The sequence below is a fragment of the Corvus moneduloides genome, chromosome 29 (assembly GCF_009650955.1).
Source record: "Corvus moneduloides isolate bCorMon1 chromosome 29, bCorMon1.pri, whole genome shotgun sequence".
Taxonomy (NCBI): Eukaryota; Metazoa; Chordata; class Aves; order Passeriformes; family Corvidae; genus Corvus; species Corvus moneduloides.
In genome coordinates, this window is record NC_045504.1 from 2,899,698 (window position 1) to 2,913,097 (window position 13,400).

At 59.7% G+C, this 13,400-nt stretch overlaps 1 protein-coding gene across 2 annotated transcripts; it reads left to right on the forward strand.

Moving 5' to 3' along the window:
- The first annotated feature begins 23 nt into the window (after positions 1–23).
- ZNF687 (zinc finger protein 687) lies at positions 24–13,395 on the forward strand. Of its 2 annotated transcripts, XM_032093530.1 has the most exons (10): positions 24–130; positions 4,789–6,939; positions 7,538–7,716; positions 8,204–8,380; positions 9,003–9,165; positions 9,539–9,835; positions 10,063–10,175; positions 10,553–10,694; positions 11,051–11,566; positions 11,700–13,395. In XM_032093530.1, exons 2-9 carry the CDS (start codon positions 4,807–4,809, stop codon positions 11,525–11,527), a joined length of 3,681 nt encoding a protein of 1,226 aa, XP_031949421.1. In that variant the 5' UTR covers positions 24–130; positions 4,789–4,806; the 3' UTR covers positions 11,528–11,566; positions 11,700–13,395. The 2 variants fall into 2 exon arrangements, with proteins under 2 accessions (XP_031949421.1, XP_031949420.1); XM_032093529.1 differs by having other exon boundaries at positions 4,788–6,939; positions 11,051–13,395.
- Positions 13,396–13,400: the final 5 nt, after the last annotated feature.

A 13,400-nucleotide genomic window follows, 5' to 3' on the forward strand; every position in this document is an offset into this window, starting at 1 on the left:
CCGGGATCGGGATCGGGATCGGGAACCGGGATCGGGATCGGGATCGGGAACCGCGATCGGGATCGGGATCGGGAACCGCGATCGGGAACCGGGAACGGCGGCCGGGAGCGGCCCCCGCGCGCAGCTCCAGGTACCGGGGCCTGAGGGGCGGGAGCGGCCTGAGGGGGTCAAGGCCTGAGGGGGGGCGAGGCCTGGGCGGGAAGCGCGGCCTGAGGGGGGCCCGGGGGGGGAGGGGGGGGCGGTCACAGCCCCCCAGATCCCGGGAATTTTGTGGGATCGGGGTCATCCCCCCCATCCTGGAATTTTGAAGGGTCACGGTCACCCCCCGCCCCTTCCCAATCCGAAATCCCGGGATTTGGGGCGATCAGGGTCATTGCCCCGTGGGATTTTTTGGGGAGGGGGCAGCCCAAAGCTCCGGTGGCGTTTCCCCCTTTGGAATCGGCCGTTCCCATCGGGAATTCCCGGAGGAAAAGGGAGCGAGGGGGGATTGGGAGCTCCTGGGAGAATCCAGGGGTTTGGGGGTTGTTATTCCCACCTGGAATTCCTGGGACTGAGCTTTTTTGGGGGAGGATGAAAACGGGGAATCCCCCCCCCCCCCCCCCCCCCCAAATTCCTTCCTTCGCTCCTTCAGATTTTTTGAGGAGTGGCCGTGGGAATCCGGGAGGGGGGAGGGATTTGGGATCCCTTTGGATCTTCCCAGATCCCTGGAGATCCCCGGGGAGGTTCCCGGGAGTTCCGGAGTGGGGTTTGGGGGTGTGGGAATTCCGTGACTCCGAAGGGTTTTTCGGTGGGAGAACGTGGGAAATGTGGAGTTTTCCAGGCCTGGAATAACTTCCTGAATTTCCAGGGATGTTTGGGAAGGTTCCTGGTGGGATTCCAGGTGGGAAAAGCGGGAATCATCCTGGGTTTGGGGATAAATCCGCCTTGATTTTGTGCTGGGAGAAAACTGGGGGAAACTGGGGATAAGGGAAAATCTGGGAATAGGGAAAAACGAACACCTGGGAATGAAGGGAAAACGGGGAATAGGGAGGATTAACAGGAGATTCCTCCTGGGAATGCCCAGGGAGGCTCCCGAGTGGTTTTGGGAATTCGGGAATTCTCTGATTTCCCTGGTTCTGGTGGGAGGAAAAAGCCTGGGAAGGGCGGAGAGGAAAGGAGAAGGAGGAGGCCCGGGAATGGATCTTTCCCAGGGAAGTTTCTCCAGGGTTTTTCCTTCCCAATCCCAGCTTCTCTTCCCCTCCCCATTCCTGGGCCCTGCCCCTGGAAAATCCCGGGATCCCCTGGGAGGCTGGAATTCCCTGCCCACAATTAACTTAATAGCAGGGAATTCCCTGGGAATGTTTGGGAGCGGGGAGGTTTGGGAATCGAGCTGTTCTTCCCTGGAATTCCCCTGGAATTTTCCCTGAGCTCTTCCAGAGCAGTTGGAGAGGCCTGGAAGTGCCTCAGGATCTCCTGGGATGCCCTGGGATTCCCAGGAATTCCAGATTTCCAGGTTTATCCCATCCCAGTTGGGATTTTCCAGATCTAATCCCTCTTCCTGAACGAGAATTCCAAGGAATTGGATTTATTTTGGCATCCAGGTCCTATAGAAGCCGTCGGGATGCGCTGGGAGTGAGGGAGGGAATTGCCTGGGGTTTTTTGGGATCCCATGGAGCAGCTTTTCCATTTCTATTCCTGGAATTTCAGTGGGATTCCCTGGCTGGCTAAAGGGATTTTGGGTTGGGAAAACCCCCTGGAAAACTGGGAATGATTGGGTTGGGATGAGGGGCTTGGGATGGGGAATTTGGGATTGGGATGGGGAGTTTGGGCTCGGGGTGGGTGCCTTGGCATCCTGAATCTTTGGGAAGACCCCAGAATTCCATGGAATCCCTGCCCAGACCCACGCAGCCCTGGCGGGAATCCCGAGAAAAACAGGAATCCCAAACCCTCCCAGCTCCTGCCGGGCTGGAAAATTCCCTTTCCCGTTGGAGTTGTCGGGATCCCGGGATCGGGGCCAGCCCCGGGTGGTGCCGGCGGCTCCGGGGCCGGCAGATGGCCGGGAATTAATTCCCTGCAAACGCCGGGAATTTAATCCCCCACGGCTCCCTCGGGAGGCGGCAGCTGCACCGGGAGGGGGCGGGATCAGGGATTTGGGGTTGGGATGGGAGCCTGGCATCGGGATGGGAGCTTGGGATCGGGATGGGAGCTTGGGATCGGAACGGGGAATTTGGGATCAGGACTTCAGGATCAGGATGGGGATCAGGGCTTTGGGATCGGGATGGGAGCTTGGGATCGGGATGGGAGTTTGGGATTGGGATGGGGAGTTTGGGATCGGGATGGGAGTTTGGGATTAGGACTTTAGGATCAGGATGGGGATCAGGGCTTTGGGATCAGGATGGGGAGCTTGGGATCGGGATGGGAGTTTGGGATCGGGATGGGAGTTTGGGATCGGGATGGGGAGCTTTGGGATCAGGATGGGAGTTTGGGATCGGGATGGGGAGCTTTGGAATCAGGATGGGAGTTTGGGATCGGTTTGGAAGCCGGGATTTGCCACCGGTGGATTTTTGGGATAGCCCCTCCCTGTTTTTCTGCTCGTGGCTCTCCTGCTTTTCCCACTTCCTTTTCCGTAGGAAATTGAGCCGGGAAAGGTTTTCCAAGCCCTGCTCCTGATCCCAAACAGCTCCCTTGGGATTTTCCAGGCCTGGATGTGTTCGTTCCCAAAAAAGCTGTCTGTTCCCCTCAGGAAGGGATCCCAAACCCTGGGAAGGGATCCCAAACCTTTGGGATTCATGGGAAGAAGGGATTGGGGTGAGGAAATCCCAGATCCATCCTGGACATTCCCGTGGATTTGGATGTGAATGGGACAGGACAGTGAGAAATCCCTGGAGAACAATTCCCAGCTTTTCCAAAGGATTATTCCCTACCTGGCACCCCGTGGGGAGGATTTTCATGGGCTAAAAGGGCAGGAAAAAGGGGATTTGGGAAGGAAAAGGCACATTCCAGAGGGAAAATGGATGGAATTCCACCTGCTCGGGGTTTTCCGGGAGCCTCTGGATGTGGGGTGGGCCGGAGCAGTTTGGGATTGGGATTCTTCCCACAGAACCGGCGGCTTTTCCCCTCACATCCCGGGGGATTGGCTGGGAGGTTGCCCTTGGGAAGGGGGCTTGGAAAATCCTGGAAAAGGGGATTGGGAACCCCAGGAAAAGGGGATTGGGAACCCCGGTTGGGCTCCTTAAATCCCGTTGTTCTTCCTGGGGAAAACGAGCTTTGGAGCAGGGATCGCTTCCCAAATAACTCGGATTTGGGGCTGGAATTGGGGTTGGATCCGTGGCTCTCTCCCCTTTCTCCCGTTTTTCCAAGCTGGAAAACCATGGGATCAAACCCCTTTTCCCTCTCCCCCTCTGGAAAGGAGCTTTTTCCCTAAAAAACCAAACCCTTGGAGCTTCCAGGCCCGCTGGAAGTGCCGGAATTCCGGGGGTTAACAGGGAATTGTTGTCCCTGGGATGTGACGGATCCCGGGCTCAGCTCCAGGTCGGGAACAGGGCCTGGATTGAGCCGGGATGGGGCCGGAGCCGGGATGGGGCCGGATCCAGAGGCTTTCCCGGCTGCTCCGGGGCTGGGCTGGGCTGGGGATCTTTGGGATAAGAGGGGGATCTTTGGGATGGGAAGGGGATCCTGATGGAAACCAGGCAGGGACTGCTTTGGAGCACAGAACATCTCCTGGGAATCTTCCTCCTTTTCCCAGCGGGAATTCCCTTCTCCAGTCCCTCCCCTTCCCCCTTTTCCAGCCCTTTATTCCCAAACCAAATCCCTGCTGCTTTCCCAGCACAAATCCTTTTTTTTTTTTTTTCCCCTTGGAGCTGCTTCCCCTTTGGATTTGGGGGAGATTCCAGAGCCGGGATCCAGGGGGGGCTCTGGAATGTGGCCCCGGAGCCGCTGATTCCCGATGATCCCGTGGATCCCGAGCAGATCCCGAGCGGATCCCCTTGGCCTGACCTCCGGGGAGTTAAAAATAAACCCAGACTAAGCTCCGGCTTAAGCTCCCGGCGGGAAAACCTCCGGAGTTTTCCCATTCCTGAGCCCGGATCCGGCGGAAAAAGGGAGCAAAACCCCCCCGGGAGCAGCTCCGAGGGGGATCCTGATCCTGGTTTGTGCTGGGACAGGGAAAAGGTCGGGAATTCTCGCCTGCCCCAGGGGCAGGGTTTGACAGGAGCTGCAGTTCCTGGTTTTCCATCCCTTTTTTCCACATCCCGGATATCCCAGGCCTCTCATCCCACGGGATGGACTCCATCAAAACAACCCAGGAGACGTTCCCTGATCCCGATGGATCCGGGATCTCTGTCCACAAATTTGGGATTGGGGCCGGATCCAGTTCCATGGGACTGGTGGGAAACACCTGGATTTGGGTGGAAAAACCGGGAAAAGTGGAATTTCCTCTTCCCAGGGGTTGTTTTTCCAAAGCCTCTGGATTCTCCTTGTCCTCACCTCAAATCCCAAAATCCCCGTTTCCAGAATCTTCCCTAAAAGAGGGGATTTTGGGAATGGGAATAGAATGGGGAAGGGAAACGGGAAACGAATGGAATGGGATAGAAATAAAATGGAATGGGAATGGGATGGGATGGAATGGGATGGGATGGGATGGAATGGGATGGGATGGGATGGGATGGAATGAGAATAGGATTAGGATGGGAAGGGGTGGGAATGGGATGGGAATGGAAGGGAAGAGGCTGAGGAACTTGAGGATTTGCTGGGGTTCCGAGGGAGGGGAAGCCCCGAATTCCCAGAGCTCCTTTCCCGTTCCCCCCCAGCCCCCCCCCGCTGCCAGCCATGGGGGACATGAAAACCCCGGATTTCGACGACCTCCTGGCCGCCTTCGACATCCCCGACATCGACGCCAACGAGGCCATCCACTCGCACCACGAGGAGCCCGAGCCCCACGGCAAAGCCCTCCCGGGGGAGCCGGGAGCCGCCGCCCCGGAGCACGTCCTGCCCCACCCCGACATCTCGGCCGTCAGCGTCATCGTCAAGAACACCGTGTGCCCGGAGCAGCTGGAAAACCTGGAATCCCGCGGCAAGGATGGACACGGGATGGCCCCGAGGCTCCTCCAGAACGGCTTCGGAGCCGCTGACGTTCCCAGATCCCCGAGTTCCCGCGGGGTGGAGGCGGCGTCCAACGGGGAGTGCTGGGGGAAGGAGAAGAACGCCAAAGCTTTGGATTTGTTCTCCCATTTCAGCCCCGATCCCAACGAGGACGGCGCCAATTTGATCGACAGGTCCCGGGAATGCAAAGCCAAGGAGAAATCCCTGGCTGTGCCCTCGCTGGCCCCGTCCCCCACCCCGTCCTTGGACTGCAAGGAGCCCTTGGGAGAAGCCGCAGAGAGCTTGGATCCGGCTTTTCCGCCGCCGTTCCGGGCGGGAGCAGCCGCCGACGGAGCCCATCCCATTCCCTGCATCAAAAAGGAGGAATCGGACTCGGAAGAGGCGACGCCGCGGAGCTCCAGTCCCAAGGGATTGGCCGTGAGCCTCGGGGACAGCCCCCTGGAGCACCTGAAATCCGTCACCGTCCGCTATTCCGCGGAGGATTCTCCCGTGGCCGCGTGGCCGGGATCGGATCCGGCGCTGGACGGGAGCGCCGGGAACGCGGCCGAGCTCAAACACTCCCCGGGGAGCCCTCGGGAATCCTTCTCCTCCCCGGGGATCCACATCCCCAGTTCTCCCAAACAGCTGGAGAGCCTCTCCTTGAAGGAGGAGCAGGAAATGCTGGACAGGTCCATGGGAAGCCCCCCGAGCGTTTCCAGCGGCGAGGAGGAGGAGGAGGAGGAGGAGGAGGAGGAGGAGGAGGAGGAGAGCACCAATTCCCCGTCCTCCAATTCCTCGCGGCCGCTCAAAGTCCGCATCAAGACCATCAAAACCTCCTGCGGCAGCATCACCAGGACGGTCACCAGGGTGTCCTCGGACTCGGAGCCGGCCTCCACCAAGCAGAATTCCCAGGAAAGCCTGGAGTGTCCCGGCGGGATCGCCGCGGAGGCAGCCAAGGACAAGACGGAGCTTCCCAGCCCTTTGAAAACGGCGGAAGGGCCGAAGATCGTCAGCGTGCAGCTGGGGAACGGCGCGAAGCTGAAGGGGACGGTGCTGCCCGTGGCCACCATCCAGAGCGCCAGCAGCGCCATGCTCATCGCCGCCAGCGTGGCCCAGCAGAAATCCGTGGTTCTCCCGGGAAAACCCGGAAAATCCGTGGCCAAGAACATCCTGAACTTGGTGCCGCAGCCCCTTCCCAAGGGGGACGGCCGGAGCAACGGGAGCGCGGCCGCCCAGAGCGCCAAGGCCAACGGCGGCGCGGCGCTGCCCAAAGCGGCGCCGAGCGTGGCCGGCACCGTCATCTCCCGCTCGCAGTCCAGCCTGGTGGAGGCCTTCAACAAAATCCTCAACAGCAAGAACCTGCTGCCCACCTACAAACCCAACCTGAGCCCCCCGGCCGAGGCCAGCCTGGCGCTGCCGCCCTTCGGCTACCGCTGCCTGGAGTGCGGCGACGCCTTCGCGCTGGAGAAGAGCCTGGCGCGGCACTACGACCGGCGCAGCATGCGCATCGAGGTCACCTGCAACCACTGCGCCAAGCGCCTGGTGTTCTTCAACAAGTGCAGCCTGCTGCTGCACGCCCGCGAGCACAAGGACAAGGGGCTGGTCATGCAGTGCTCGCACCTGGTCATGCGGCCCATCGCCCTGGAGCAGATGATCGGCCAGCCCGACATCACCCCCCTGGTGTCGCTGGCGTTCCCGGCGGGAAAGGTGGCGCAGGACGCCGGGAACGGCGCCCAGGAGCTGCCGGTGCTGCCGCTGGGCTCGGAGCAGAGCAGCTACAGCTGCTTCCGGTGCCTCGAGTGCAAGGAGCAGTGCAAGGACAAGGCCGGGCTGGCGGCGCATTTCCAGCAGGTCGGAGTGGCCACCAGCAGCAGCAGCACGGTGAGGGCACGGGGCAGGGCTGGGAACGGGCTGGGAGAACGGGGAGGTGCTGGGAGAAGGTGGGAGATGGTGGGAAGGGGCTGGGAGAGGATGGGAGAGCAGTGAGAGCATCCATCCATCCGTGGATCCATCCCACCCCATCCCACCCCATCCCACCCCATCCCAGCTCCATCCCACCCCATCCCAGCTCCATCCCAGCTCCATCCCAGCTCCATCCCAGCTCCACCCCAGCTCCACCCCATCCCACCCCACCCTATCCCACCCCATCCCACCCCATCCCACCCCATCCCATCCCATCCCATCCCACCCCATCCCAGCTCCATCCCATCCCATCCCATCCCACCCCATCCCAGCTCCACACCATCCAACCCATCCCATCCCTCCCTCCATCCACCACCCGCCTTCCCTGAGAGTTTTCCACGGAGGAGCTGCGGCTTCCTGGGCCGATCCAGGGCCGCGTCCAAGAGGGACCGAGCGCATCCCGAGCCGCGTTATCCCGCCGGGATCAGCGGGACGGAGCCCAGACCCCCCTGAGGCGCCGCTGGGCCGCTCGGGGCCGGCGCTCCCGGCGTTCCGTGGGCGAATCCCGGTTTTGCAGGTGTGCTCGGCGTGCCCCATGATCCTGCCCAACCGCTGCAGCTTCGGCGCGCACCAGCGCATGCACCGCAGCCGCCCGCCCCACGTGTGCCCCGAGTGCGGCGGCAACTTCCTGCTGGCCAACTTCGAGGCGCACCTCAAGGACTCCTGCCTGCACTTCTCCCGCAGGGTGGGATACAGGTACGGAGCGCCGGGAATGCCGGGAGCGCCGGGAATTGCGGGGGAGGCGCTGCTGGAGGCGTTGTTCGTGGAAAGGTTCGGAAATGGATACGTTGGCCACGGAAGCGTCCCATGGGTGTGGCCTTGGGAGTGCTGTGGGAATGATCCCAGAGGGCTTTTCCAGCCCAAACGATTCCCGGATTCCGGGATTGTAAAGGGAAACCCCTGGATGTGGCCTTGGGAGTGCTGGGGGAATGGTTGGATTTGGTGATCCTAGAGAGCTTTTCCAGCCTAAACAGGAACGGAGTGGGATCCTGATCCCTACTGGAATTTTCCCAGACCTTTTTGGGATCCTGGTTTTTCTGCTGGGAATTTTCCCAGAGTCCAGAGTTTGTTTGGATCCCGGTGTTGGAATTTTCCCAGAACTTGCTGGGATCCTGGTCCCTGATAGGAATTTTCCAAGAATCCAACACTGATTTGGATCCTGATCCCTGCTGGAATTCCCCAGGTGTCCCAGCTGCTCCGTGGTGTTCGGCGGCGTCAATTCCATCAAATCCCACATCCAGAGTTCCCACTGCGAGGTTTTCCATAAATGCCCCATCTGCCCCATGGCTTTCAAGTCCGCCCCGAGCGCCCACGCCCACGTCTACACGCAGCACCCGGGCTTCAGCAACCAGCAGTCCAAGTGAGTATTCCCGGGGAAGGAATTCCCATGGATCGCTCCCAGGATCCGAGGGAACGGCCTCAGGCTCATCCCAGAGAGGCTGCGATGGGATTTTTGGGAATGCTTTGACGTGGCAAGCGTGGGGGGTGTTGGTGGTGGTGGTGGAGCTGGCTGGAAAATCTGGGAATGTGGTGCTTGGGAATGCTGGTGGGAGTGCTGATCCCAGAGGGCTTTTCCAGCCTGAGCGATTCCAGGATTGGGAGAGCTGGGAATGCAGCCTCAGACATTCCGTGGTGGGCAGGGCCTCCTCCGTGCGTGGGATGAGCTCAATCCCCACCTTCCCTTTCCCTCCTTTTCCCTCATTTCCTCTCTCCCTTTCCCCTCCCTTTTTTCTCCGTTTTTTCCATTTTTTCTCTCTTTTTTTCCTTCCCTTCCTCTCCTTTTCCTTCCCTTTTTCCTTCTATGTTTTCCCTTCCCCCTTCCTTTTCTCTCCCTCTTCCCTACTTTTCCCCTCCCTTTTCCCTCTTTCTTCCCCCCTCTTTTTCCCCTCCCTCTTCCCCCCTTCCCTCCCCTCTCTTTTCCCATCCCTTTCCCATCCCTTCTCCCCCTTCCCGTGCCGAATCCCGGCGTTTCTGTTTCCCAGGATGATCTACAAGTGCGCCATGTGTGACACGGTGTTCACGCACAAGCCGCTGCTCTCGTCGCACTTCGACCAGCACCTGCTGCCGCAGCGCGTCAGCGTCTTCCGCTGCCCGCAGTGCCCGCTGCTCTTCGCCCAGAAGCGCACCATGCTCGAGCACCTCAAGGTCAGCCGGGATTCCGGCCGGGAATGATGGAATTCCAGCCGGGAATGATGGAATTTCCGCCCTGGGAGTGTCCCCGGGTGGGGAGTGCAGGGAAATGGGAGCCCCGGCCAGGGCTGGGTGGGGTTTGAGGCTGTTCCACCCCGAACCCTCCCGGGGCTCCCCGCGCTGGCTCAGAGGGGATTTTCGGGATAAATCCCAGATCCTGGCCCAGGTTATCCCATGGATTCCCCATCCCTGGAGCCACCCGGAACAGCGGGAATGTCCCTGCCCTTGGTCGGGCTGATCCCTCCCGTTCCCTGCTGACCCACAGCCGGACAGAATTCCCTCCTCCAGCAAAATTCCCACCCCCAAATCCCGCATTTTCCCTTCCCAGAACACCCACCAGCCCCAGAAATCCAAGGAAGACACTTCCAAGAAATCCCCGGCACTGCTGACGCCGAAGCCGGAGCCTCTGGAGACTCCGGTGTCCAAGATCTCCGAGGAATCCTCGTCCTCCACGGAGGAGGACGAGCCCCCGAGCTCCCCGGAGCTGCGGAAAACCAAACGGAGCCGATTCCAGCGGAAATCTGGGAATAAATCCAAGGGCAGCGGGTGGACGTGCGGCGTCTGCCACTCCTGGTTCCCCGAGCGCGACGAGTACGTGTCCCACATGAAGAAGGAGCACGGGAAGGTGAGGATTTGGGAATGGGAATGGGAATTTCCTGGCATTCCCGGGAGAAAATCCATCAGGATTGAGATTCTTGGGATGATTCCCGCCTGGATGACTCCCAGGCGGGAGCGGGGATTTGAGGGAGAACCGAATTCCCACCTTGAGCTGGAGCGGGAATCGCAGCTCTTGGATCCTCCTGGATCCTCGTGGATCCCTCCCGGATCCCGGACACGGATTTTTCCCGGCAGTCCGTGAAGAAATTCCCGTGCCACCTGTGCGAGCGCTCCTTCTGCTCCGCCCCGAGCCTCCGCAGGCACGTCCGGGTCAACCACGAGGGCATCAAACGCGTCTATCCCTGCAGGTACCGGCGCTTTCCCGGGATTTCGGGGCTGGAAAACAGGGAGTTGGCGGGGCTTGGGGAAAAAAGTGGGGGGATGAAGCTGCAGGGGGTGGGGGTTGGGATATCTGGGAGTTGGGAGGGGTTTGGGGAGGATTTCGGGGGCTTTGTCGATGCCTGGTTGGGGTTGGGGATTCCAGAGGCAGAATTCCTGGGAAAAGCAGGACTTGGAGGGTGGCTCATCCCTTCCTGCCGTGCCCCTGATTGGATCTCTGGGAATTGGGAGGGACTGGGAAGGATTGCAGGGTTTGATACCAGCCGGGATGGGCCGGGTTGGGGTTGGGGGTTCCAGAGGCAGAATTCCCAGGAAGAGCCGGCTGCTCCCTGGCCGTTTGCCGCAGGTACTGCACGGAGGGGAAGAGGACGTTCAGCAGCCGCCTGATCCTGGAGAAGCACATCCAGGTGCGGCACGGGATCAAAGTCACCGACCCCGCCAAGAGCCAGGAGGTCGTCATCGCCCGCCTCGGCTCCGGGCCCGCCCAGGTGGGGATGCCGTGGGATCCTCCGGCATTTCCCGGGATTTCCCGGGAATTTCGGCGGTTTGGGGTGGGATTGGGGGTGTCTCATCCCGGAATTCCTGCTGGGAGCGGCCCCAGTTCCTGAGGGGTTGTCCAACCCCAACTCCCAGAGGCAGAACTCCCCCCTTTTCCAGACGCTGCCAGCTACAAATTCCCTGGGATTTCCTGGGAATTTGGGGGGTTTGGGGCCGGATTGGAAACTCCTCATCCCGGAATTCCTGCTGGGAGCCGCCCCCAATTCCCCAGGCGTTTTCCACCCACAACTCCCATCCCCAACCTTAATCCAAAGCCCTGAAATTCCCAGCTTTCCCCTTCTCCCAGGGGTCCGGCCGCAAGCGGAAGCTCTCCTCGGACGACTCGTGCAGCGAGGAGCCCGACAGCACCACCCCCCCTTCCAAGAACCCCAAAGGCGGCGGGAAGGCCCCGTTCCGCTGCCGCAAGTGCGGATTCCTGGCGGGAAGCCGGGCGGAATTCCAAGCCCACATCCCGCAGCACCGCACGGACGGGAATTCCCAGCAGTGCCGGGAATGCGGCCTCTGCTTCACGTCCCAGATTTCCCTCAACCGCCACCGCTTCATCTCCCACAAAAAGAAGAAGGGAGCGGCCGATCCCGAGGATTCGGGAAGCGCTTCCCAAGGCGGCGGGAACGGGAATTCCGGAGCCGGCGCGGACGGATCCGAGGGAAAGTTGGAATGCAAAGTTTGCGGGAGAGGCTTCGAGAGCCAGCTCAGCCTCAAGACGCATTTCCGGACCCACGGGATGGCCTTCATCCGCGCCCGGCAGAGCGAGGAGAACTGAGATTCCCGGGAATCCTGGAATTCCGGGATCGGCCCCGAGGAGAACTGAGCGTTCCTGGGAATCCTGGCACTTCCGGACCCACGGGATGGCCTTCAGCCGCGCCCGGCAGAGCGAGGAGAACTGAGATTCCCGGGAATCCTGGAATTCCTGGAATTCCGGGATCGGCCCCGAGGACAGCTGAGTGTTCCCAGGAATTGCGGTGTTCCCAGATTCCCTGGATCCCCCCAGAACCAGCCCCGAGCGTGGGAATCTCGGCATTCCCAGAACTCCGGGGTGGCCTTCATCCGCGCCCAGCAGAGCGCCGAGGAGAACCGAGCGCTCCCAGGAATCTCCGCGTTCCCGGAATTCCAGGATCGGCCCCGCAGACAGCGGAGCGTTTCCGGGAACTTCAGCATTCCCAGAATTCCGGGATCAGCCCTGGGAATCTGCTCCGAGCCGGGAATTGGCGCCGTGTACATAAAACCTCCCCGAGCCCTTCCCGGTGTCCGAGGGAAAGATGGGATTGGGATTGGGATTGGGACTGGGATGGTCCCAGACCCTGCTGGGATTGGGGTCCAGGCTGGGAGGATCCCAAATCCGGCCGGAATTCCCCCGGGAATGTTGGATTTTGGGGGGATTTGGGATTCCCTGTCGCTGTTCTGGGACCCGCCGGGTGCTTCCCAGGAATTCCCGGAGCCGGACGGGACCAGGGAAGCTTTTCCAGCAAAATCCACCTTTTTTGTTGGCTTTTCTTTGTTTTTCCTGGAATTCTTTTCCCGTTTGGGAATGTTTCTGGTGAGTTTTGTTGGGAAGAAGCCGATTCCAAACTCCTGGAATTTCTGGAGGTCCCTGGGCAGGAAACTCGGACACGCGGCCGGACATTCCCGAGGGAGCAGGAGGAGGAAAAGAGCAGGAAAAAAGCTGGAAAAGAGGAGCAAAAAAGGAGGAAAAAAGGAGATTTTTTCCTTTGGCAAAGGAGTAACGATCCCAGAAAAGCCAGGATTGGGAAGGGATCCCCCAAATCCCAGGCAGGACCCTTTTCCTGAAGGAAAAGCGGGAAAGCCGCTCCCAAATCCCAGACTGAGGGAGAGGTTTGGGGCCTTTTCCGGGCCTTTTCCAGCTGCTCCTCTCCCTCGGGACCAGGGACCTTTCCTGCTTCAAATCTCCAAAAAAACCCTCTGGAAAAGCCCCTTCGGACTCGTCCCTCCTGGAATTCCTGGAATTCCCTGTGAATAACTTCTCCCTTTCCCTGTACAGTTGTATGATACACTAAAATCCACAAATTCCAACAACTGCTGTGCTCATTTCGGGATTTGGTTCGGTTTTCCAAGGTTTTTTTCCCGTGTTTTTGCGTTTTTCTGGATGGAGGAGCTGCTTTGGGTTTGATTTCTTTCGTTTTTGGCTTTTTTCCCCCATTTTTTTTACTTTTTCCAAGCAGGAATTTGGGGAATCCTCTCTCCCCTTTTCCCTGCGGGTGAATGGATGGGAAAAGGGTGGAAAAAAAAACTGGGAAAAATCAGGTAGAATCGGCCATTCCCAAATCCCCCGGGCCGGGTGTAAATTCTGTTGGAAAATAGAGAAGAAATTAAAGTTTCTACGAGTTTTAGAGGGGAAAAAAATTCCCAAAAAAACCTATGGAAAAATGGCTTTGGACCCTTCGGTTTTCCAGCATTTCAGTGCCTTGAGCTGGATTTGGGTTGGAGGGAGGGAGGGGATGGAATTTTGGGAATGTGTCCCTGGAATTTCGGGGCTGCATCCCTGGAATTTTGGGAATGTGTCCCCCCGGGATTCGGGGAATTGCTCCATGGAAAGCCGCGGGCGCTGGAGGCTCTCAGGAATTCTTTATTCTGTAGGAATTGACTCCATTAAACTCCAGTGGTTTCACCCCTGCTGT